The following is a 26,249-nucleotide window of genomic DNA, read 5'->3' as shown; positions in this document are numbered from 1 at the left end:
AGGTTGCACGGGCAGCATGGGGTATGGCCATGTCAGCACTTGTCTAAACTCCAAAGCCTGCACCTGTGACCTCTCTACCAGGGTGCACGGCCATGGGCTACTCGAGGCCTCAGAATCTCCCCTAACAGTGAGGTTGGCGTGTGGGCCGCAGGAAGGCCAGTGGATGCAGGAGGAGAACAGGTGTGCCTGGCAGGGAAAGGCCTGGAGACTGAGCCACTGGACACGGACGGGGAGAGACGGTGAGGAAGCCAGTGACCAGCCAGGAGCAGCAAGAACACATTGGAGAAGTCAGGGGAGGCCAGGGCTGGAGCCTGGAGAGTGTGAGCCCAGGGAAGGAGTATACCCAAGACTTAACGCCATGGGTGAGCTTCTCGTAGGAAAACAGGCAAAGAGGGGGCCGAGGGTGGGAGTGTGCGGAGCAGCCGCCATACGAAACAGTATAGCGCGTCCTTGAAAAAATTAAACAGACTCCCCAGACGATCAGCAATCCCACTTGTGGGTGATATCCAGGATTGAAAGCAGGGACTCGGGTAGATACCGGCCCAGCCATGTTCACGGCAGCATGGTTCACAACAGCTGAACGGCGGGAGCGACCCGAGTGTCCGTGATGGACAAAGAGATCAGCGAAGTGTGCTCTGTACACACGTGGAACATTCAGCCTTGAAAGGAAGGAGATTCGGGTACAGATTATGATGAGGTCCCTCAAGGACGTTGTGCTAAGGGAAATAAGACAGATCCTGTGTGGTTCCACTTACACGGAGACCTGGGGCCATCAAACTCATAGAGACGGAAAGTAGCATGGTGGCTGCCAGGGGCTGCAGAAGGAGTGATGGGGGCTGAGTGTCCCGTAGGACAGAGTTTCAGTCTGGGGGTGGTGAAAAGTTCTGGAGGTGGGTGTGGCGGTACCAGAGCAATGTGAATGTCCTTAATGCTACTGAGCTGTACCTTTACAAATGGTTGAAATGGGAAAGTTTGTGTTCCGTACGTCTTCGCACACCCACACACAGAGTGGGCCACTGGAGAGACGCCTGTGACATCCCAGCAGGCGCCACTGGGGAGGGCGGGGCCGCTGGGTACTTCAGCTCTCTCTCTTCTGCGTCCCCAGGCCCCCTCAGCTGCAGCAGCTCCCCCGATTTTACTTACTCCATGTTCCTAGGGTCACATTCCCTGAGGCAGCACCTGTGGCGTGGCGTGCGTTCCTGGTAAACGTGCACCGAGAGCGCGGCGTGCGTTCCTGGTAAACGTGCACCGAGACAAGCCTGGGGCGTGTGCTTCTGGTCACCTGCATCCCAACGAGCCCTGGGAAGATGGTCTGGAAGGAAAGAGTATGTGTTTGTGATATTAGGGAGTGAGAGTCTTGGACTCCAGAGATGTTCGTTTATTCTTGGTTAATTTTCTGATTGAATAGAAAGTCCTAGGTCAGCATCAATTTAACCGACTAAAAAAGGAATAAAAGATCTATAAATATTTATCTGTCAAATGGCGGCCGGAACCACGAGCCCATACATCTTTCTTTTCACTCAGCTGTTTGATAGGGCAAAAATATATTCCTTTCATTACTGATTCACATGTAGCTGTTATCTTTACCATGCTTTAAAGCAGCCTTGCGGAAAGCTTCTATGTTCAAATATCCAGGTTGCATAGCATTTAATACTGATTAGAAGAAAGGAACAATGCTCTTATTTTATACTATTCTCTGTGTACAGATAGTATGAAAAATACTATATTTCATCGAATCCAAGATGCCATAAAGTTGTAAGATGCACCTTTTTATGTACCACAGAAACCAGAAGTGCTGCCATTATACAATACATCCATATCTCTTAGAATTTTTGTAACTATTGAAGAGTTCTTTTAGGCTGAGAGTTATTTAGACCTGGAAATGACACGGTGAATAGACAGGACCAAGTTCAGCACCTCCAGGCAATGTAACCTGTTCCTGGTTGCTGTGGGCAGAGGGGCTTATAAGAGGTAGCAGATCATAAGATGGATCTGGATTTCAGAGGTGTTAAAAAAAAAAAAAAAAGGTGGGCCAGGTGTGGTGGCTCACACCTGTAATCCTGACACTTTGGGAAGCCAATGCAGGAGGATTGCTTGAACCCAGGAATTCAAGACCAGCCCGGGCAATATAGCAAGACCTCGTCTCCACAAAAAATGTAAAAATTAGCCGGGTGTGGTGGTGCACACCTGCAGTCTTAGCCACTTGGGAGGCTGAGGTAGGAAGACTGCTTCAGCCCAGGAGGTCGGGGTTGCAGTGAGCCAAGATCACACCACCGCACTCCAGCCTGGGCAACAGGGCGAGACCCTGTCTTACACACAGAAAGCAGAGGTGAGCAAATGTGTCTTAGAAATTTAAAAAAATCATCTGTGTATTTAGTTACATTAGTGGCATGTTGTATTCTTTTGATGAAATGTTTCTACTTCCCCAAAAAGAATATTTTGCAAATTTAGAATCATATATAAAATCTTGAATTATAATCTACAGTCAGTGGGTCCACACAGGATGGAATCTCGGCCAATGGTGGTTTGAACTTATTCTTACGCACTGTTGTATTTGCTTAGGATGAAGAATAACCCCAAGTATTTAATAAACATTTACTATTATGTTAAGTGTCTTGTATTTTCAGAATTTCCCATATGGCTCTGGGCAAACTCAGGCAGAGCTTGGCAGCAAGGCTAGGCTTTAATGCTTATGAATTTTGGGTCACCCATTGAACCTTTTTTTCCCTCAGGATTTAGTTGCCGGAAACTTGTTTACAAAGAGGTGGTGAAATAAACCCTTGCCAAGGAATGCAGTCCTTAGCCTGAGGGGCTTGCTCGAGTTCAGACGTGGGTTGGCTGCCGACCCCCTGCCTCTGAGTGGCCTGTGTGGCTGCCGTTGTTGAGCTGTGTGGACTCTAGAGTGTGTTGTGTCATTGCAGCAGCCAGTTAACCTGGAGGGACGTCCAGCACCTGCTAGTGAAGACATCCCGGCCGGCCCACCTGAAAGCGAGCGACTGGAAAGTGAACGGCGCGGGTCATAAAGGTGCGGCAGTGGCGTTCTGGTGGACCATTGGGTGGCCCTGGAATGTGTAGGAAGGGGTGTCATGAATTCCTTAAAAGGACTCTCCAAATAGCATTTGTTGTTATTATTAATTGTGTATCACAAGAATTTAAAACGCATGTGCAGCTATTTAAGAAAAGTATCCCGGAAGCTCACAGTGACGTTACGGAAGAACCCTCAGGTCACAAGAGTCTGGGGTCTCCTATACTCTATAACTTTGGCCACACTGAGACACCACCTATACCAATATTTACTCATAGTTCTCTTTAAGCCAGGAGCAATGACGTGTGCCTATAGTCGCAGCTACTAGGGAAGTTGAGGCAGGAGGATTGCTTGAGCCCAGGAATTTGAGTCTAGCCTGGACAACACAGCAGGACTCCATCTCTTAAAAAAAAAATTACTGCCCCCACTACTTTTTTTTGACATAAAAAAATGTATTTTAAAAGGAAACTGTACTACATCTAGTTAATCATAGGTTTGATATGTAGTTATGTATTTTTTCTAATGTGCATTAAAACAAATCCATAATTATTAAAATAAATGTTGTTTGTGTGCCACCTGAGGGCAGCTTGCATCCTTAGCCCTGAGTAGCTCTGTGATTTTGAAACTTGCCTTCAGTTTCCTCATCTGTACAATGAGGACATTGAGATAGTTTTGTAAGTTACTTTCTAACTGTAAAACTTCTTTTGGCCAGTCCCTGTGTTATAAAAGTAAATCATAGGACAGTGGGGCCTCTACCCTCAGCCCAGCCTGGTACAGACCTAGGTACCATGAAATCAACCCATGGTCAGGGCTTCGTTAAGCTGGCTGTCTGCAGCCTTTGAAGCAGGTAATTTTAGGACAGTGCTACTGGCTTTGTTTGCCTGACTTCTTTTTTTTTTTTTTTTTTTTTTTTGAGACAGAGTCTCGTCTTGTTGCCCAAGCTGGAGTGCAATGGCACGATCTCGGCTCACTGCAACCTTTGCCTCCTGCGTTCAAACGATTTTCCTTCAAATAATCCCTCCCGAGTAGCTGGGATTACAGGTGCCTGCTACCACGCCCAGCTAATTTTTGTATTTTTAGTGGAGACGGGGTTTCACCATGTTGCCCAGGCTGGTCTCGAACTCCTGACCTTGTGATCCACCTGCCTTGGCCTCCCAAAGTGCTGGGATTACAGGTGTGAGCCACTGTGCCCGACCTGTTTGCCTGACTTCCTATCAGGTACACTGAAAAATATTTCATTTGGCCGTAGTATTTATGTTAGGGAGGAATTTTTTTTTAACCTTTTCTGAAGCTCAGGTCTAACTAATTTGACACTAAGTCTGATACTACTGTCTGTAAAATATAGGTCAAGCATAGTTACCCTAAGTGCCAAGGGACATTCCTTTTAATAAGGAGGCCATCGATTGGGCTAGTTCATCTTTGTTTTGCAGGAATGTCGGTGGTAGTGGTGTGCTGTAACAAGAGCTGACCCACATTTTAATTCTGGCCTAATTAAATAGAAGAATAGATTGTATGTAGTTCTTGACCTTGCCTCTTAAATTAAACTTTGAAAGTCTCCTGCCCTGGCCAAATTAAATACTGGACCGGGCCAGTTCGCAAGCCTGTCTCTGTGCTGTGCTGTTTTCCCGGAATGCTCTGGGAACTCAGCAGGGAAAGAAAATGGCAAAAAAGATGAGTCCAGCCTTGTGTTATTGCATTTCGGGCACGTGGTAATTGTGTGAACCAAGAGGTCTCAGATTTTCTTTCTCTTGTCTGGTCTTAGATTCAGGGAGCATAGATGCTGACAAGCCCTTTTAATGTAAAGGAACCTGTCTTTGTCTCAAAAAAAGAAACTTCTAGACCTTCTCAGCACTTCTACTCTGTACCAAAGTGGGACGTGTTTCCTGACCCACACTCCTAAATTTAGCAGAAGGAGTTGGGTTCAGAGAGAGAGAGGCAGCTGGGACCTTTGAGCAGCCCTCAGGGGGACCCGTCCTGCAGCCCAGGGCCCCCAGGAGACCTCGAGTCTTACGGTCCATCTGTCCTCCATGGGGCCCAGCAGATGCAAGAGCCAGCCTTGCTCCCTTCCTGGGAGAGGCAGGAGATCCTGGCTCTGAAGGGCCTGTCTTTTCAGTTAGCCATTTCTATGGATTTGGTTTGGTGGACGCAGAAGCTCTCGTTGTGGAGGCAAAGAAGTGGACAGCAGTGCCATCGCAGCACATGTGTGTGGCCGCCTCGGACAAGAGACCCAGGTAAGGCTCTGCTGTGGCATCAGTGACTTCTCAGGCACGTGGGTTTGGAGCTGACTCTGTTGTAAGGTGTGGCTGGGGGAGGTGTTCACACACGCATTCTGTGCACACGTGCGTGTGCACGATGCATGCTTGCACATGTCTGCGTTTTCTCTTGTGGATTGTACAGCTGGGAAAGGAATCACTTCTCAAGCCACCACTGTTTTGAGGCCTCTTCCGCTTTTGTAGCAGATTGCTCCATGATAGGGGATCAGTTCCTCAGCCTGAACCGCTCAGCCTGGTATTGGAAATTCTTACCCATGTTTAGCATGTCAGCCCAAGTCAGGAATCTGCTCCATGGTAGGGGATCAGTTCCTCAGCCTGAACCGCTCAGCCTAGTATTGGAAATTCTTACGCATGTTTAGCATGTCAGCGCAAGTCAGGAATCTGCTCCATGGTAAGGGATCAGTTCCTCAGCCTGAACCGCTCAGCCTAGTATTGGAAATTCTTACCCATGTTTAGCATGTCAGCCCAAGTCAGGAATCTGCTCCATGGTAGGGGATCAGTTCCTCAGCCTGAACCGCTCAGCCTAGTATTGGAAATTCTTACGCATGTTTAGCATGTCAGCGCAAGTCAGGAATCTGCTCCATGATAGGGGATCAGTTCCTCAGCCTGAACCGCTCAGCCTAGTATTGGAAATTCTTACGCATGTTTAGCATGTCAGCCCAAGTCAGGAATCTGCTCCTCCCAGAAGGTGAACTGAGGAGTAGCTGCAGCTGTCCTTTCTGTCACCACCTGCTAGAGATTGGAGCTGTAGCCCCAGCCCAGCCTAACCGGCCCTGGGAGGCTGCAGTGTGAATCCACCAGGCCTGAGCAGGAGCAGCTGGGTCAGCCCCTTCTCTGTTGCAGGTTGTGGGGTACTGCTTATTATTCACAGAGCATAGCAGCTTTGTGTGGCTTTTATCTGGCCCCGTACAACCTTCTTCAGGCTTAAGCACTGGGATTTTTTTAATAAGGCTTACGCAGAAGGGCCCTGGCTTCATCTCTCTCCCATGAGCAGGGCACACCCAGAACTGCTCTTTGCAGTAAGTTTTTCTAAATCTGTTATATTTGTTCATTGATTGATTGATTGATTGATTGAGACCGAGTTTTGCTCTTGTTGCCCAGGCTGGAGTGCAGTGGCATGATCCCGGCTCACTGCAACCTCTGCCTCCTGGGTTCAAGCCATCCTCCTGCCTCGGCCTCCCGAGTAGCTGGGATTACAGGCACCCACCACCATGCCCAGGTAATTTTTTTGTATTTTTAGTAGAGACAGGGTTTCACCATGTTGGCCAGGCTGGTCTCAAACTCTTGACCTCAGGTGATCCACCCGCCTTGGCCTCCCAAAGTGCTGGGATTACAGACGTGAGCCACCGTGCCTGGCCAAAATTTTTATTTAAAAAAAAAAAATCAGCCATAAAATAAATCAGAAAGCAAGAACCCTAGCCCACTAGGAGAGGAAATCAGATTATTCCAATGCTGCCATCGCAGCTGTTTTTAAGGAGAACGGTGTTTCTCTGGGCCTTGTATCTGATACAGAACGGAGTGTGTTTTTCCCGTAACTACCTGTTCCCTTTGGAAAACGTGTTTGAAAAAGAAACAGTGTGATGACTGAAAGTGATATATTTCTTTATCAACAAATACAGGTCACTCTCTTTAGATGGTCTTCCTTGAATATGCCTCTACTCTTGTAATACACTCTTTTGCCACAAATAGTTGAGAAAAATGTGTCTGGTGGAGGGCTCGCATATGGTAGGAATGCAGAGAGTGTGTGTTGGCTGAGCAGCTGGATGAATAGCCACAGAAGGATCGTTTGAAAAATTACCTTTTTCTCCCGTGGCTAATTGCACACTGACCGCTGAGTGGTCACTCCAGGCCCCGGCAGGTCGGCCGGACACCTGACAAGCCTCAGTCTTGACTTCTTAAGGCGTCAGTTTCTCTGAGGAGCCTTAGACTGTCAAATTTGAAACAACGTGGGAGAGTCTCTGAGATAAAGGAGGTTTTGCCTTCTCTGTCTTTGCTGGAAAACGCCTGCAGCCTGGACCCTCAGAGGCTAGGTGAGGGAGGTGGGCTCCTGGGTCTGGTTCCTGACCTGGGGGCTGCCCTCTGCCCCGGCGCCTCCGCTCGTGTCCCCGTCAGGGCGGCTCCTGAATGAAGCATTCTTCTCCTGCCAGAAATCGTTTTAAGATGGCAGAGTGGTGCCTAGGTGGCGAGTGGTTGTTTTTATTTTTATTTTATTTTGTTTTTTAAGTGAAAGCACACGGAGTCTAGACAGCACAGGTTGAGGGAACCCGCCGTCACATACAGTGTAACATTGTTCCTGTCCTTTGAGGAAAGTAAGGACCCTCCAAACTCCAAGAGGAGAAGAATCAGACTTCTGTTTCTAAAGAAAAGTCATCTTTACCTTTAGCGGTTTCAGACTCTTTCTGGGATATTCAGCCAGTCTACCGTCTCACACTACTTGCTTATCAAACCACTTGCTTAACTCTGTAACATGGTTGTTGCAGAGGACATAAGGGCCTCCAGAGAGAGTGGTGTTACCAAGCAGAGTTCCATGCCTCACGTCCACCTGTGGGTCTCCCCTCCTGGCAGGGAGCTCCAGCTAGCTCTGCCACTGAGCCTGCCTGCCTGTCGGGGTCATCTGCAGCTGAGCTGCGAGTATCCCCACAGCTATGCGAGTTTTCCCCATCGGGGTTCCCAGCTGCTAGGATCACGTGGCCGAAAATGAAAAGGAAGTGTTCCCACACAGCCATTTTCCCGTCTTCTTCTAACTGCCCCCTCTCCGTGCACATTTCTGGGTCCAGCTGTCTACTCTCTTGGCCTCATTCTGATTTCTCCCTCTCATGGTGGAATCCTAGCACTTCCTGAATGTCCTGAACCTGCCCTCAGCTGCTTCCCATGGTGAAGAGCAGAGCAAGGGGGAAGACAGAGTGTGTGTATGCCTCTTTATACACCCATCTCGTGTGCATCCGTGTGCACTGCGTGGGATATGGTGACTGTCTTTTCTCTTGAACAGGAGAGGATGCTACCCTGGTGTGACCAAAGGTCAGACAGCTGTGTTCACTGGATGTTAAGCACGGGAGTCCTCTAGCTGGGCATGTGTCCACACCTGTCAGGTCTATGGTGACGTCACACATGGTCCTGAGGGAGAGGGGCTGGGGTGTTCATACATCCACCCCTCTGGTCACGGGCAGGGGCAGGAAACCTCTGTCTACCCCCAGCCCTGGGCTGGGATATGGTCATGGTTCAGGGAGACTGTCCTCATGGCAGTGACTGACAGGAAGAGTCAAATGGGCCACCCCTTCTGCACGTCCCTCCTATGCACCCAGCCTGTGCTCCCAAACTAGCATTGCATCCAGTGCCCCGAATGACTGCACAGAGCTTGTGCCCCGTCACCCATGGTGTCCCCCTGCGGAGCTGCTGTCTCCAACGCTGCCCCAGTGGCTGGCATCACAGCCCCTGCCTGCCCGAGTCATGCTCAGGCCCAAAGGCGCAGAAAGGCCAACAGCACAGCACAATGCGGGCTGCAGAGGAAGGAGCTGGGGCGGTGATGCCAGACCCACCAGACGCAGTCCCCTTCAGGAGGCAGCTCCGTCACTTGAAAAAAGGCCATCCATGGTGTGAAAAGGACTAGCCCAGAGGGGACCCCAAGTGATACGTTGGCATTTCTCACCTGGACACTGCACATCTGGGGACTGGGGGGTTTGAGCCTGTCTGTGTATGGATCCACCCAAAAGATAAGAAGAAGTCCCTGGAAGGGTAGAGAACATCAGGGAAGAGGGGACCTCAGGTAGGGCTGGGCCTGGGTGAGAATCAAGGAGCCAGGCCCCCTGCTCCAAGGCACCACAGGATCGTGCTGGGCAGTCTCTTTACTGCCTGGTGTTTACCCTGCCCTAGAGCAGTCTGAGCCCCAGAACTGAGGTAGTGATGTCTGAGCCACCTCTCCAGGAGCCCACACGGGGTAGGGCCCATCATAGGCGGCTTTCAGGAAATGCTAAAGCTAAATGCAGAGGCGAGAGGAAATCACTTAAACTGAATGGCAGCTACTGTTAGCAAAAGAGAGTGACTTGCTAGAGTCCTCCAGGATAGTCCTGGATGAAAGTGCCAGCTGTGCCTGGGCCTCTGTTGTGATCGTCAGACCATAGACCAGAGGCACGTTGACCTACTCCTGGGCACAAATGGTTTCCATCTGTTTAGAACCTTTGTCAATTAAACGAAGGTACATGGGATCATGACCGGGGGCATCTGCGTGTGCAAAATGATTTTAAAACCTGTGTGTATTAAATAGAAAGATAAAGTTGATATTTTTATATCTTTTCTTCAAATGAAAAAGAAAATTAAGCTTAGTATTGTTCCAACGAATGAAATAGAGGCCCAGCTATTAAATATTCTATTTGACTCTTGATTTTTCTAGCCAGTGCTTCTGTCGCTGCTTTGAAAATCCAGGCTTCTGGGAAACAGTTTATGATATGCATGACTCCCACCTCAGTGCTGGGAACACCCACAACAACAGGGTCTTTTAAACCAACACAAAAAAATAACTTACCTGCACGTCTTTAGTTTCTGCTGGTTTGGAAGGTTACTGTCCAGACAGAGCTTACAGTTTAGCTTGACCTGTCTTTTAATGAACTCTTCACACACACACACCCACACAAGACACTTCAGACCCAAAAGCCAGTGTGTTGCTTTGACTATCAAGGCTTATCTGTAGAGCAGATAATCTTTTTATAGATGTTCAGGAATTAACTCTGGATTAGCCGCATATCACCTGCTTTTCTGGAATTTCGTGAAACTAGACTGCGTATGGCGGTCATTTTAAAACAACTCTATTTATGAAGACATATGGCTGTGGATGAGAGATAATGGATTGTGATTATAAAGGCACTTACTGTGTGCCAGGCATTGCTCCAAGCACTTTATATAAAAATCCCCAATAAACATGTGAGGTTGGAGTTCTATCTTTATCCCCATTTTGTGGAGGAAGAAATGGAGGCACAAAGGAGTTAGGAACTTAGGCCCAGAGGTGGGGTGCTGCGGGGTTGAGCTGCTCCCGCAGGCGGCTTGTCTCCAGAGTCCACCTTGCCCCGCTAGGTAGGAGCTCAGGCGGTGCTGAGCCAATGAGAGCGACCTGCCCACCCGTTGAAAGACCTCGCCTCTGTGACCTCTGTGCCGGGAGCTAGCTGGGCGCACCACCTCCGGGGATGATAAAGTACCTGACCCTGGCTGCCCAGAGCGTCCTCCGGCCTTGGCCAGGTGCCAGTGCCTAAGAGCACAGCTGCTGGCGTCTCATCTGCGGCAGGTCAGCTGGGCAAGCAGGTGAGGCCGGGAGCCCAGCGGCCTGGTGGAGTGCCGTGCGGATCAGACGCGGGTCAACCCAGCTCCCTACTGTGCTCAAGCGCACAGCCTGATGCGACGTCTTTTTAGGAAGCCAAGAGCCCTCGTTTTCTTTGGGCTGTCTCAGAACTATGCAGGTGTCTGCCACCCTCCCATCCCCTCCTCACCTTACCCAGCCTCTCCCTCCAGGGCATCTGACCTCTGTGTATACCTGGGTACCACGGGAGGCCCTTACTTCTGCTTTCTCCTCTTGGGCTGTTGTTATATACAGCGTGCCTGGGTGTCCTCAGAAGATCTGTGGGGTGCTGTGCAGTCCCGCCCCGGGGGTAACCACAGTGGACCCACAACACTTTTCCTGCCTGCTGCTACCCCTTGTAGCTGCGAGCAAACTTAACCAGCTGGTTATGTTCTTGCAGCCCTTTCCCTTCCTGGCTTAGTTTTGAAGCAAACTTGTTTTCCCCAAATTGTAAAGGCTACTTATTTCTAAAATTAGGATTTGGAATTTGAATACAGTTGATTCTCCCTATTCGTGGTACTGTTCCACAAAGTCACCACGAACACTGAAGCGTTATTCCTGGGAGAGATACAGGGTTAAGTTCCTGTGAGCCTCCGGTCACATTTTTGCCAGCCTGTCCATATAGACCGAGCTTTATGTGTATGGGTTTAAAGACAGCTTATTTAACATAGATCATTGATTCATTCACTTTAGACTCACAGCGGACAGCACTAGTGCTCGTTGCTGGAACCAAGCTTGTCTTACACGTGTGTTTTCTCCTTAAGGCAGGTCTCTGCTTTCTCATGCTATTTGACCCTAGACAGTGTTTCAGCACTGCACTTGGGGCCATTTCAAACAGTGAATTCACCAACAGAAAAGCACAGAGCCAGGCACGGTGGTTTGCACCTGCAGTCCTAGCTACTCGGGAGGCTGAGGTGGGAGAATCGCTTGAGCCCAGGAGGTCAAGGCTCCAGTGAGCTAGGATTGCACCACTGCACTCCAGCCTGGGTGACACAGTGAGACCCTGTCTCTAAAAAACAAAAAACAGCACAAAAATGTGAAAAATGTGGCACTAAATACACTGTGAAACAGACACTTGTTTTTATTTGAGATGGAGTCTCACTCTGTTACCCAGGCTGGAGTGCAGTGGCGCGATCTCGGCTCACTGCAACCTCCGCCTCCCAGGTTCAAGCAATGGTCTTGCCTCAGCCTCCTGAGTAGCTGGGATGATAGGCACCTGCCACCACACCTGGCTAATTTTGTATTTTTAGTAGAGACGGGCTTTCACCATGTTGGCCAGGCTGGTCTCGAACTCCTGACCTCAAGTGATCTGCCCACCTCAGCCTCTCAAAGTGCTGGGATTGCAGCCGTGAGCCACCACGCCTGGCCAGAAATGGACACTTATTTATGGCATGAGAGCTGCACCAACAGGCGGTGTTGCCTTGTTTGACCTCAGCTGGGAGTGTGCTCGTTGGGGGACTCATTATGTTACCACCACTCTGCACACATCTACACATGACACCAAAGTGCCGCAGGTGTTAGTTTGGGGGATACAAATAAATGTCAGCCATGAGGTGAATATGCAGATACAGCATATGTGAATAATGAGGATTGACTGTATATTTTATTTTCTCTTTTACTCCCCTTCAGGTTGAATTGTAGACTGTTAGAATTGGAAGGCATCTTTAAAGCCAGCTAATTCAGTCCCCTCATTTAACGTAGAGGAAAAAGTGTGCTATAAATTTAAGCATTACATATTAAAGCACCTTCTGACCCAATTAACTGTGGACGGCATTGTGTAAGTTAATGTACTGGATTAGCTTTTTTTTTTAAGTTAAATTTTATTTCTCACCTAAGTGATGTGCTATGATTTGATCATCAAAAGTAATTTTGGCCGGGCGCGGTGGCTCACGCCTGTAATCTCAACAGTTTGGGAGGCCGAGGCGGGTGGATCACCTGAGGTCAGGAGTTTGAGACCAGTGTGGCCAATGTGGGGAAACCCCATCTCTACTAAAAATACAAACATTGGCCGGGCGTGGTGGCGCGTGCCTGTAGTCCCAGCTACTCAGGAGTCTGAGGCGGGAGAATTGCTTGAACCCGGGAGGCAGAGGTTACCGTAAGCTGAGATAGCGCCACTGCACTCCAGCCTGGGGACAGAGTGAGACTCCATCTCAAAAAAAAAAAAAAAGTAATTTCATGTGAGGAAAATTCTCAGTCTGAACTCATATGAATAAGGAAGCCCACAGACGAATGAAGCAGCTTACCTCAGAGCCTAACGACGGTCTTGTTGAGAGCGTGCATCCTGGAACACAGGTCTGAGAAGTGACCTAGAAGCCTCTTGCCACCTTCACACGGGCACTGTGTGCCCTCCGACAGACCTGCTGTCTTAATTTAGCAAGTCTGTCCCAATTAACTCTTGCCACCCCACTCACTCCCGTTAGCGGGTCTGTGAAAGGGTTTCCTGGATGACCTTCTGCTGTAATGGGCCTCAGTTCTTTAGCCTCTCCTCCCCAAGCCAGGTGCCAACACAGCAGCTGGCAGGATGCTGCTGGCTCCTGATTCTGGAGGGTCTGTCAACATGGCCCTAGAACAGTCATGGGCCCAGTGAGGAACAAAGCAAGTGCTTTGTGCAAGGATCCAGGTTGGTCCAGGAAGCCAACCTGGGGAGAGGGCTTCAAGGAGGGAGTGAGAAATACTGACACGGAGTAGCTTCCCAGGTAGAACAGGAAAAGTGGAGAGCTTGAGGCGGAGGGTTTCAGCCTGTGGCCCGCCTTCCTGCTTCCCCTGGCACTCGGTTACTTGAAAATATTTATTTTTGCTATTAGATAGTATTATGCATTGGAAAAAAAAATAGGAGGAGGCCAACATATCTGTGGTCTGGAGTTCCTAGGGAGTCAGCAGGTGGCTACTGTTGGTGGGCCTTCGCCTCCTCAGGAGAAGGGAGCGGGTGGAGAGCATTTGGGACGAATGGAGAACATCTGAAGTACCAGAGTAATTAACGTTGAAGTGTGGCTGCGTGGCACGTGGCATTTGCTGTCATTAGAGATCTTTTCCAAGTCTGGCCGTCTCCCTGGCTTCAACAACGCTGGGTCTCCAGGCAGGTTTTGCAGGATCATTTAACTCCGTGGAATCCCTTAGGGTCCTCGGAAGATGGCTTTATGTACGTAGACCACAATTTCAGAAGTTAATAGCAGAAGACACTTTTCAGTTACTTTGGGGGCTTTAAGATCTTTCTAAATCAGTTTTCATCATTAAAGTACAATGTAGGTGTATTCACGTGACAGTGATAATCTCTGCACATTGTTTAACTTGAAAGATAAATTACTTGGCAGTCGACTTGCATTTTCAGTGTTACCTTAGAAATAACTGTAGGGTGGAGAACCACGTCTGTTTTTTTCATTGACTGTTCTACTTTCTGTCTTGGAGTTAATTTTTTAAAGTGATGACTTTTGATAGGTGGCTTCCTTATTTTCTTCCTGGAGTTTCTATCTGAAATACAGAAAAATTTGAGCACAACGATCATGAAACATTTTGAAGCCTCCTCTTTTATTTCTCTTCTTAATAAAAGCACTGTAATTGGGGATGTTAGGTTAATGGTTTCAATAGCAATCACAGAAATAAAATGTGTGGGGAGCTAACTGCATGTCAGGAAGGTGGCAGCGTGCCCTCCTATAGTAGCTATCCTGGGCTCCCGCGCTGCCCCAGAACTTACAGGAATGAGGAGTCCTGGTGGCCTGTAACTGAGTGATTTAGCAGTTAAGAGATTTCACATAAAAACTAATTGTTACGGTTAGCCTTGTTCCAGGAGGCTGCTGGGCTCCTAGCCCCCAGGCGAAGGTAAGGGCTTGGCTTTGAAAACCAAACGAAGTGAGGCCATTAACTCCTGCAGGAGCTGGGTGCTCCCGCCCCGAGCCAGCCTCCCTGCAGGCAGCAGCAGCGGGGCTGGCGGAGGATCACACCCAACCCAGCCTTCTTTATGCAGCGGCTGGAGTCCCTTAGAAGGAATAAAAAAGTCAGATGCAAGAGACTTTCATACTCTGAAATGATTTTTTTTTCTAGGTGTTCGCTCTGTGGGTGGGGCTCAGAGTGGCGGGGCAGGTGAGGGGTAGGGCTTGGTTGTCTTTCACTTGTAATTACCCTGCTCCCGTTCTCTCATCCCTGTGCCTTATCAATGGGATTAAAGCTTCTTCACAAGGATTCCAGGTCTATTTCTAGAGCAGATTGATCACTTCCCCTACTGATGAGCAATTGGTTGGAGTGTGGGGACCGTGTCTTCAAGTGGGTTAAGGCTTTTGTGTCTGTTTCCCCTTGATCTTGCTATTCAGCACTGGAAAGGTGTTGAAGTGTGAGAGTGTAGGGTTATTCCTGGTTTTTGGGGTTGACTGGGAGCTACATTTTGAAGCCCCAGGGGAGCACTGAGTAAGTCTGCCGGCATAGATGTTTCTCCATCTCCACACCTTGCTTCTCCCTAACGTACCCACCTTGCATTCTTAGTGTGGGGTGAAGGTGGGGGATGGGGGACACTCACCTGGAGAGACACATGGGCCCTGCAGGACCTGGAACTCCCCAGAACCTTCTGTTGTGTTCGGCATCTACCGCAGCGGGGGCTGCTGGCCAGTCAACACTAGCAGTAAAGCTTGGGAGAAGGCAATGAAGGAAGTCAGCATCTCTAGATCAATTTATGGTGCATGCAAAGCGTGTTTTCAAATATTTACAGAGTCTCCGAGGGAATTACATCACCGTTTATAACTGTTTTGATTGTTTTTTATGACTCAGGGCCCAGTAGAGCCAAGCAATGTAACTCCTGAGAGGCTCTGAGCAGAACGCCTCACGCCTCCCGGGAGGAGAGTCCAGGCATAATGGGAAAAGCGCTCCCCATAATAAGCCAAGCACCGGTCGTGTGGTGGGGAGTTATGAATGTGCTGCTGGGCCGCGGTGGGTCCGTACTGAAGAATGCCCTGTTTCTTCAGCTGCAGATCACTGGGGTGCGTCGGGGCTGAGTTCAAAGAGGCATGAACCCTAGTGGCCTGGAATTGGCAGGATGGTCCAGCCTGGAATTGGCAGGATGGTCCGGCCTGGAATTGGCAGGATGGTCCGGCCTGGAATTGGCAGGGTGGTCCAGCATGGACACAGGAACGGCCTTGGGGTACAGATTTTGTATCTGCTTGGTCTGGGGAGTGTGTCAGAAAATTCTAGCAGGAAGGAGTCGTGAACGATTGAGGCTTTGTTTTTACCCTCAGACTCCATCCCATATGGTAAAGCTGGCCTGAGTTTGTAAAGGGAACCGTCGTCCGTTTCCATCACAGGGCAGGAGAGTGAGGGGACCCTGCTTTCTGCAGGAGATTTGGGAGCACACAAGCTTGGCACCCTCGATCAGCATGAGAGGGCAGCCTCCCAACTCCGAGCTGTGTCCTTGACCGTGGGTCCACGCGAACTTCCATTCGAGGCAGCGAGGCCTGGAGGCGGAGGCGTGGGCTCTGGGGCCGCAAATCCCAGCTGCTCCCCCCATTAGCTACACCTTGGGTGCAGTCCTTAATTTCCCTCTGGATTAAATGGGTTAATCCTTGGAAATTCTCAGGCCAGTGCCTTATGCTCAGTGCACAGTCAGCTTGGGAAATGTTTGCCGATTGCTGTGATTTAGCATTGTGATTTCTATTTTCAATGCTAGTCTTCGGAACAAAGTAGTGGGATTTTTTATTTGTTTGTTTGTTAAAACATTTAATTATTTTTATATATTTAGGGGGTCCAAGGACAGGTTTCTTACATGCACATATTGCAGTGTGGTGAGGTCTGGCCTTTTAGTGTACCTGTCACCATGGAGTTCGTACTAGGGCAACGGAGAAACGAGCTGGCCAAATGCCACCGAGGAGAAGCCGCCTTCTGGTCACCAAAGGGAGCCCATCCCTGGGGACATTCACCCATGTCTGCCCAAGAACCCATCTTTTATTTTATTTTATTTTTGAGTTGGAGTCTTGCTCTGTCTCCCAGGCTGGAGTGCAGTGGTGCGATCTCGGCTTGCTGCAACCTCTGCCTCCTGGGTTCAAGAGATTCTCCTGCCTCAGGCTCCCGAGTAGCTGGGATTACAGGCGGCTGCCACCATGCCCAGCTAATTTTTGTATTCTTAGTAGACAGGGTTTCACCGTATTGGCCAGGCTGGTCTCAAGCTCCTGACCTTGTGATCTGCCCTCCCCCTACTTTGTATAAGACAAAGTAATTGACTCAGCAGCAATGCAAGGCAGACAGGGCCATCGTCCAGAGGAATGGGGCCTGTGCTGTGCACCCCACAGCACTGCCCAGCAGCCTGGTCTCTCCACTGTAGGCAAGTTGGAGCGGTGGCAGCAGGCGGTGCCTCGGCCTCCCAAAGAGCTGGGATCAGAGGCGTGAGCCATGGTGCCCAGCCGAACCGTCTTTTAAATCTCTGTAAGCAAATTCCAGAGGCATAAACGTCTTCAGGACAGGTGATAAAGTTCACAGTGGAGCATCCGCGTGAGGCAGTCAGAAGCTGCTGCGGCTCCCCGGGGCCCCCAGGGCCCTGAGGCTGCAGTGGGGATAGAGTGGACGGGCGCTGGAGCTCCTGGCTATGTGGGTGAGACTTCATGCTTCTGGTGCCAAGTGCTGAGCCCTCCCTTCTCCCCCAGGAGCATCCCCTTAGTGCAGGTGCTGCGGACTACGGCCCTGACCAGCGCCTGCGCGGAGCACTCAGACCAGCGGGTGGTCTACTTGGAGCACGTGGTGGTTCGTACCTCCATCTCACACCCACGCCGAGGAGACCTCCAGATCTACCTGGTTTCTCCCTCGGGAACCAAGTCTCAACTTCTGGCAAAGAGGTAAGGCGAGGCAGGCGTGGGGATGGGGGCTGGGGCTCACTGAGATTGACCCTGCACAAGAGCTTCTGTCCAGTCTTGGGCCCACAGTGTCTCTGCAAGGCCCCCTGGCATTGGGGGCTCCCACTGGTTCTGCTGGCAGCTTCCTTTCTCTTGGAGACCCTTGCATGTAGGCCCCAAAAACCTTAAAAGTTGCTCCCTGAAACCTTGCCTTCCAAAAGGTCCTGGAAAACTTTCCTTTTCAGAGAGAAGTGACAAAAGAGTTGTTGTTTCGTTTTTTGTTGTTTAGCGGAGGGATTTGTGGAATTCTGGCTATGCCTTCTTTGCTTAGAAGTGCATTAAAGGTCATTTAATCCTAATCAATTGGCTTTTGAATCGAGTATGTGTACCACAGGGAGCACTGTTTGTCCCCCCACCAGCTGTCCCACCCAGTCGTGGGCTGCCCTGCAGAACCTGCACCAGCAGGGGCCTGTCCCGGGAATACAGACAGGCTCGGGTGGTATGTGGGGAAGGTGCTCCCAGGCTGCTCTCTGCCAACTTCTCTTGCACTCAGGGGCTGGGAATTCCAAAGCTTCGCACATGTTTTTTGGGAGGCTATGGAGTCATTTCTTTAACAAACTTAGAAACAAGGGGAAATACATTGATGCAAATATATGACTTACAGGTAATTAGAATGAAGGTGTTTATGGGAACTTAAGAGGGGCCAAGGTATTCTGGTACCTTCTGTCTCTAGCTAAGAGGTAGAGAGAGAAAAGAGATTTCATGGACAAATCAGCATTTCCAGCTTCTCTCAAAAACCAGGACTGGCACTGTGCCCACATCATCTGCAGGAAGCCCCCCAGGACCAGGCCTGCTCTGTCTTCTGGGGCGTGGTCCCCTTGCCCACTCTGGGCCCACTTGACTCCTTTGGTGACCTGCCTGAGGCTGTGGCCCTTGTGTGGGCTATAGGGAGCTGCAGAGATTCAGAAACAGGGGCTAGCGAAGGCTCTCAGATGGAACCAGGCAGAAATTGGGGGTTGCCCTTTGCTTAACCCTTCCCCTCCCCCACGCTTTGTATGAGACAGGGTAATTGACTCAGCAGCAATGCAAGGCAGACAGGGCCATTGTCCAGAGGGTTGGGGCCTGTGCTGTGCCCCCCACAGCACTGCCCAGCAGCCTGGTCTCTCTGCAGCAGGCAAGCTGGAGCGGTGGCAGCAGGTGGCGGGCCCGGCACCAGCTTTGTCCTCGGTGCACTGGAATCAACCCTGAGGCAGACCCTGGCACCAAGCTCAGCCCATCCCACATTCTTCTTTCATAGCACGAGTGTCACAGGGGCACCTCTCCCTCCTGCCGGGAGGCCCGGCCGTGCTGTGCCTCTGCCTGTGGGAGGTCACATGGGCATGAGCAGTTCGGTGTCAGCGGACGAGCTGCAGCTTTTGATGCTATGTTGCTCCCCGTGGTGTTTTTTATTTTATTTTTTTAACCTTAAAGATTTTAAAAGTCCTCGTTTCTGGCATTTCTTGGAAAGTTGGAAGCTGTCTGACACCAGCCCCGTGTTCCTGCGTGCACTGGGCCGGAGCTGAGCAGGTGGGCGAGTGTGTGTCCATGTGCTCCATGTTTTCCGTGCTGGCAGCCCTGAGGCCAGCAACGGGCTCTCCGTTCACTCCAGCCGCACACCTAGTGGCACCCAGATTTGTGACCCCTGACTCAGAGCCAGAGCTGGGTGCAGGCCCAGGTGATGGCCCAGGTTGACGGAGCGCCTGTGGTGAGGCTTTGAGGCTGGGGCAGCAGGTGGCAGGCAGGCGGGTGGCACTGACCCTGCAGAGTCGGCCCACACCCTGCTCTTCCACTCCTGGCTGGGCTCCCAGGAGCCAGTCCCTTTGCCTCTCTTTATTCCTCATCTCTGAAAATGCCACTTCACTTATCCGTAAACATTAGGACTGTTGTAAGACTTGAGTGTGATAATATATGTAGATAAAAATGTTTGGCATCATCCCTGGCACAGGGGCCTGGTTGCCGTACGTGTCCTGCTTACGTCCGGCTACCTGACCCACAAGAACCTTCCGCTGCCCCAGCCTCCCCTCTCCCGCTCCCCTAGGGCCCTGTTTCCCTTCCCTGGAAACTTTCCTCCTCCTGCTACTGCCCAGTGTTGCGCCCTTGGGATAATAGAGGGCAGGTCCTGCCAGGCCTATTGGGAGCCACCCCTTGGCCGGGTAGTGCTGTCCTTGTGCCATCAGGCATTTTTAAAAACTACCCCAGCCCAGGAAGGGTGGCTCACACCTGTAGTCCCAGCACTCTGAGGGGCCAAGGTGGGTGGATCACCTGAGGTCAGGAGTTTGAGACCAGCCTGGCCAACTCTTGTCTCTACTAAAAATACAAAAATTAGCTGGGCGTGGTGGCATGCACCTGTGATCCCAGCTACTTGGGAGGCTGAGGCAAGAGAATCACTTGAACCCAGGAGGCGGAGGTTGCAGTGAGCTGAGGTCACGCCTCTGCACTCCAGCCTGGGTGACAGAAAGAGAGTCTGTCTCAAAAACAAAAAACAAAAACAAAAAAACTACCCTGAGGCTACTCCAGCTGTCATCTGAGTCTTGGGACTTTGGTTTTTTTCCAAGGCAGATTTTGTGATTGTATCAAGAATTTGTGTTTTAGGATCAATGACCTCCTATCCTACTGCACATCTTACTTAATTTAGCAGCTTTATCAGGTTGCCAGTTTCTTCACTAAGAAGCCATTGATGTGCCTCAGCACCTCAGCCCTTAAAAGACAGTTTGTCCTTGTTCTGTCCCCAGTGTGTTGGGTTCAGCTTGGCATTGAGTGTGAAAATCAGCCTTGGCGTTTGCCATTTCTTAGAAGAAAGCACAGGATGCTTCCCCCTCACTCTTCTCCATTGCAAAGAATGTTCCCTAGATAAACATTTTCCTACATTGAGTGTTCAGAGAACCCCCGGATTGGAAATTGAGTCTTACATCATTCAAAACTTATGTATTTCAATTTCTGATGAACAATAAAGATGCCTATGTTAAAAAAAATGTTTATTCCAAAATCGAGATAGAAAATTAGACTGTGAAGAAAGAGTAAGAGGAAAAAACCTGGAATTGATTCCAATACAGAAAGAGTCACTTCTGAGGATGGCACTGGGTGCAGGAAGAGATTGGATGTTGATTAGTTGCTTCCTGTTTCTGCCTGAACCAAGTGTGAGGCAGAAGGCCCAGGGGCTCAAGGGTACAGTTGGGAAAGGCCTTCGAGTTGGGAAGGGTAAAGGGAGGCTCATCAGGACTTGCAAGGAGGGTACTGCTGGGGGTGGGGGAGCTGTCTCCTCCCCCCGGCTCTCCACGGGCCCCTGCCATTCCCACTGAAAAGCAACCAACCCTGCCATCGTCATCTCCCCCAAATGCCCCTGTTGAGACTGGATCAGCCCTGGAGGTGAAGGGACAGAACTTTCCCCACAAGCTTGAGTAGCTGCTCCTCTTTCCTTATTTGTGTCTCCCAGAGAACAGTGCACACAGCTGGCTTGAAGTCAACCATGGAAGTTTCATTCTTCCACAAACAAGCACTTTCAAAGGCATCCTTAGTGAGCACTCTCTGGGCTTCGGTGAAGGTACCCCAGGGGGACCCCCGCCCCTGTCTGCTTTCGTGCATCCGGGCACTGGAGTTATGGTCTCTGTAAGATTGTTGCTGGGTGGGAAGGAGCCAGCCACCTTCTGCAGGAAATTGTCGGGACTGGGGGCTTCTGTTAGTGAGCTTGTAAACATCTTTCACTGGGTTATATGAAACCTGCCTGCCTGCCGGCCTTCCTCTCAGAATGTTAGGGAGGTTCAAGGAGGTGATGGAGGAGATAGTCTGTGTAAGAGCTTAAAGACGGTCACATTTCACTGTGCCCTTTGCCCTCGGATTGGCTGGGGCCAGACCCCCGCTACCCTGGGGGTACGGTCCAGCCAGATCATACAGTCCCCCGAGAGCCCTGCTTGTGCCAGCCCCTCCGCCCAGCCACTCAGTACCAGCACCTTCATTTCCTGACACCACATCTCCAATTGCAGGTTGCTGGATCTTTCCAATGAAGGGTTTACAAACTGGGAATTCATGACTGTCCACTGCTGGGGAGAAAAGGCTGAAGGGCAGTGGACCTTGGAAATCCAAGATCTGCCATCCCAGGTCCGCAACCCGGAGAAGCAAGGTCAGTGGCTCTTGGGAATCTCATGACAGCTTTTGTATCTCAAGCCTCTTTTTACCTCTGGGCCTTATGTAACTACGGAGTCTCTGATAATTCTTTGTTTTGTGTTTTAGAGGTAGAATTCCCATAACAGAAAATTCACCATTTTAATTATTTTTAAGTGGACAGTTCAGTGGCTTTTAGTACATCCACGATGTCGTGTAACCGTCACCACTATCTAATTCCAGAATGTTTTCATCCCCACAAAAAGAAACCCCATACCCATGAAGCAGCCGCTCCCCATTCCCTCCTCCCCTCCCAGCTCCTGGCAACCTCTAATCCACTTACCGTTTCTTTGGATTTGCCTCTCCTGGACATTTCATACAGATGAAATAATACAACACCTGGCCTTTTGTGTCTGGCTTCTTTCACTTAGCATGATGTTTTCAAAGTTTTTCCATATTGTCGTATGCATCAAAACGTCATTACTCGTATGGCTGAACGATATTCCATTGTACGGATTGATCACATTTTGTTTATTCATTCACCTGTGATGGATGTTTGGGTTGTTTCTGCCTTTTAGCTGTTACAAATAGTACAGCTATGAGGATTCATGGACAAGTTTTTATGTGGACCTATGGTTTTGTTTCCCGTGGGTGTATACCTAAGATTGGAATTGTCAGGTCATATGGTAACTCTATGTTGAACGTTTTGAGGAACAGCCAAACTGTCTTCCACATTGGCTGCACCCTTTTACATTCCGGCCAGCAATATATGAGAGGTCCAGCTCCTTCACATTCTCGTTAACACTTAATATTCTCTGCTTTTTAAAAAATTATAAGCGTTCTAGTAGGTGTGAAGTGGTATCTGTGGTTCTTCAATTGCCTGATGGTGCACCTTGATGCACAAAAGTTTTAAATTCTGTTGAAATTCAGTTTATTTTTTCTTCTGTTGCTTGTGCTGTTGGTGTCATACCTGAGAAACCATTGCCTAACCCAAAGTCACAGAGATTTACTCCTGTGTTTCCTTTTAAGAGTGTTATAGCTCTTACATGTAGGTCTTTGATCCATTTTGAATTATTTTTGTATATGGTGTGAAGTAGGGGTCCAAACTCATTCTTTTTTACCCACTTGTTCCAGCACCACTTGCTGAAAAATACATTCTTTACCCATTAGGTGATCTTGAGACTCCTGTTGCAAATCAACTGACCACAGAAGAGAGGTTCGTTTCCACACTCTCGATTCTGTTCCATTGGTCTGTATATCTATCTTGGAGTCAGTACCATATTGTTTTGATCACTGTAGGTTTGTAGTAAGTTTCAAAATCAGAAAGTGCGAGTCCTCCAACTTAGTGGTTCTTTCTCAAGATTGTTTTGGCTATTTTGGGTCCCATGTAATTCCATGTGAATTTGAAGATAAGCTTGTACATTTCTTTTTTAAAAGGTAGTTGGAATTCTGGTCGAGATTGGATCATTTTGGGGAATATTTCCACATTAACAATATTAAGTCTTCCAGTCCATAAACGTGGGATAGTTTTCTGTTTATTTAGCTCTTCTTTAATTTTGTTTAGCAGTGTTTTTTGTAGTGTTGAGTATATAAGTCTTTCGCCTCCTTGGTGAAAGTTGTTCCTAAGTATTTTATTATTTTTATGCTATTGCAAATGGAATGGTTTTCTTAATTTTTCTTTTGGATTGTTTATTTCTCTGGTAATTCTTGTACCTTTTTAATCCCTTTTACTTAATGATCAATCATTTATTTAACCAGTCTTTATTAAGTACCAAACTCTGATCTAGGTAATGGGGTTACAACCAGGAAAGAAAACTGGAATAATCAGCACATCTTATTTTGTAGTTACCCACAAAGGTCTATAAACGCCTGTCTTTGTTCTCTGGGTCGAATGCATAGTAACATTTACAGAATGTGCTGGGATCTTGCTTTTCTATGGGCGAGTTTCCTCAAGGTTTGCTTTCACTGTTCCGTCATTCGCTGTGCCCTTTTCTGTGAAGATGCAGTCTGCTTCTTGGTCACCCTGGGAGTGCGTGAGAACCTTCCCCTGCCCTGGTTCTTTTCCAGTTCTCCATAAACAACCCAAAAGCAAAATTAAAAAAAACCATTCCATTTGGAATAGCACAGTTTTAGGAGAAAAGAAGAGTGTTGACTTGCCTTACGTGAAAAATTGACTTTAAGTCATCAAGTCATCTACAGGGATCTGGAATCTCCCCCAGTTTTATTCTTTCTGGTTTTAAAATAGTAAATAACTATTTTAAGAAAGCGTTGGCTGGGCGTGGTGGCTCATGCCTGTAATCCCAGCACTTTGGGAGGCCGAGGCGGGTGGATCACGAGGTCAGGAGATCGAGACCATCCTGGCTAACACGGTGAAACCCCATCTCTACTAAAAATCCAAAAAAAAAAAAAATTAGCCAGGCAAGGTGGCAGGCACCTGTAGTCCCAGCTCTTAGGGAGGCTGAGGCAGGAGAATGGCTTGAACCTGGGAGGCGGAGCTTACAGTGAGCCGAGATCGCACCACTGCACTCCAGCCTGGGTGACAGAGCGAGACTCCGTCTCAAAAAAAAACAAGTGTTATAACAAATCCTAAAAATACAAAAATGTAAAATTTTAAATGACCTGAAATTTACACATTTTAATAGTGGACTCCTAAATTCTTTCTTTTAAAAGCCCCAAAGTGTATTGGCCAAGTATTAAAAGTCAAGGTTGACTCCTCATGCCAGCTGCATCCTCAAGCATTCACTGCTTTGTGGGCACAAGGCAGAGTTCTCATGCCAGCCTGCATGGCCTGCTTGCCTGGGAGGCTGGTGCTGTATGCAGGAGAGCACGTGGAGGCTGGGGCTACTGCTCTTGTGTCCTCATGGCATAGCCCTGGAAACTGGGCACACCATTCACCACTCTAGACCTGTGATCTTTACTCTGTATCATGAGCCGAATACAACAAGCCCTACCCATGTCCCAGGGCAGCTTCGAGGGGACAGTCAATCCCCCATGGAACTGTGCTGCTGCAGGCAGCCTTTCTCATGCATCTCACGCATTCTTCTCTTTCCCCTTCCTATTAGGCCAACATGCGTGCACTGATGCCTCTCCCCTGAGTCCACATCCCCTCCAGCCACCACCCACTTCTCTGCTCCCCTTTATGGCAAAGCCGGCAGAACAAGCTGCCTGCCATGGCCATCACTGGCTCACTCCCAGCCCACTCCCATCCACTGCACAAAAAACCGGGGCTCGTCAGGGTCCCCCACCGTTTCCACACTGCCCAAGCCTATGGTCCCATCTCTGTCCTCCCCAGGTTGTTAAAGCCAGGGTCTATGGTTCTAACAAACTAAGCACCCTCTCTGGGGACCACAGGGTGCAGTGGTTAAGACTGGGGGCTCAGGAGCCCTTCTACCTGGGGGTAGATGCTGGCTCTAACTCTTACAAATACCTGTGACCTTGGCAAGTCACTTAGCCTTTCTAGGCCTTGGTCTTCTTATCTAGAAAATGGGGATAGTACGCAAGTTGCTGGGTTGCGGTGGGATGAAATCAGGTAAGACAGGCTGGATACAGAGAGCAGGGCCCGGCACACAGCGACGTTGGCAGCTCACCCCCTCTAGAAGTGCCCTCTTGCACAGCTGCAGTGATGCCACATCTGGGGGCCCTCTCCACCTCACTGGCTGCCCCTTGTGCATCTCGTTGGCTGATCCTCTCGCACATACCCCTGCACACGCTCCTGGGTCCTCTGCTCTTTGTTCCCATCCAGGGATCTCATCCAGCCCCGTGACACTGAGCACCTTGTACCTGCTGGTGGTGCCCAAAGCTGCCTCTCCCTGCCCTCGTGCACCCAGACCTGCTCTGCAGCAGCCTCCTGCTTCTGGGCATGGGTCTAACTGGCTCTGAGCTTGTGCACCTTAGACAAACTCCCAAACTGCCTCTTTCTTGCTTTCCACATTAATGTAAATAGCTTTGGGCTGGGCGTGGTGGCTCATGCCTGTAATTCCAGCACTTTGGGAGGCCGAGGCGGGTGAATCACAAGGTCAGGAGATCAAGACCATCCTGGCTAACACGGTGAAACCCCATCTCTACTAACAATACAAAAAGTTAACCAGGCATGGTGGCGGGTGCCTGTAGTCCCAGCTACTCGGGAGGCTGAGGGAGGAGAATGGTGTGAACCTGGGAGGTGGAGCTTGCAGTGAGCTGAGATTGCGCCACTACACTCCAGCCTGGGTGACAGAGCGAGACTCCGTCTCAAAAAAAAAAAAAAAAAAATAGCTTCACCTTGCACTCCATTGCTTGGCCAAATCCCAGGAGTGAACCTTTAATTCTTCTTTGTCTCCTTCACCATCTGCTTCCAGAATATATCTCAGTCTGCCCACTGCCTCAGTTCAGTCCCCTGTCGTCTCTTACCTCCTCATTCCACTGGCCCCCCTGCCTCAACCCCTACTGGCTAGAGCCACTCTCCACCCAGCATCCAATGATCCTTTTAAAATATAATTGAGATAATGATGCGCCCCTGCTAACTTTCATGACCTCCCAAAGCTCTTAGAGCAAAACCCAAATCTCTTAGCCTGACCTGCACATCCTGCTAGCACCTCTCCCCCGTGAATCATTTCCTGCGCCTCATCATTGACCTCTGTTCTGTTCCCCTAACATGCCTGGTCTTACCTCCATGGGGCCTTTGCACGTGCTGCTCCCTCCTTGGGGACAGC

General features: G+C 49.5%; 1 protein-coding gene across 8 annotated transcripts in view; it reads left to right on the top strand.

The window, feature by feature from the left end:
* The window catches only part of PCSK6 (proprotein convertase subtilisin/kexin type 6), a 201,793-nt gene that overhangs the window by 104,469 nt on the left and 71,075 nt on the right, over nt 1-26,249 (top strand). For 6 of the 8 annotated variants that reach the window (XR_008621210.3, XM_034939524.4, XM_034939521.4 and 3 more), the window contains exons 10-13: nt 2,922-3,025; nt 5,139-5,256; nt 17,239-17,427; nt 21,444-21,580. Coding sequence is in view for 7 of the 8 variants with exons in the window: in XM_034939524.4 (XP_034795415.3) it covers nt 2,922-3,025; nt 5,139-5,256; nt 17,239-17,427; nt 21,444-21,580 (548 nt within the window). In the remaining variant the exon portion in view is untranslated. Of the gene's footprint in view, nt 1-2,921; nt 3,026-5,138; nt 5,257-17,238; nt 17,428-21,443; nt 21,581-22,731; nt 22,778-26,249 lie in introns of all 8 variants that reach the window. The other 2 variants (XM_057299930.2, XM_034939522.3) reach the window with 2 other exon arrangements.

The sequence above is a fragment of the Pan paniscus genome, chromosome 16 (genome assembly GCF_029289425.2).
Source record: "Pan paniscus chromosome 16, NHGRI_mPanPan1-v2.0_pri, whole genome shotgun sequence".
Classification (NCBI taxonomy): Eukaryota; Metazoa; Chordata; class Mammalia; order Primates; family Hominidae; genus Pan; species Pan paniscus.
Note: the sequence above shows the minus strand (reverse complement) of the source record. Positions and strands in the feature narration are given on the sequence as shown.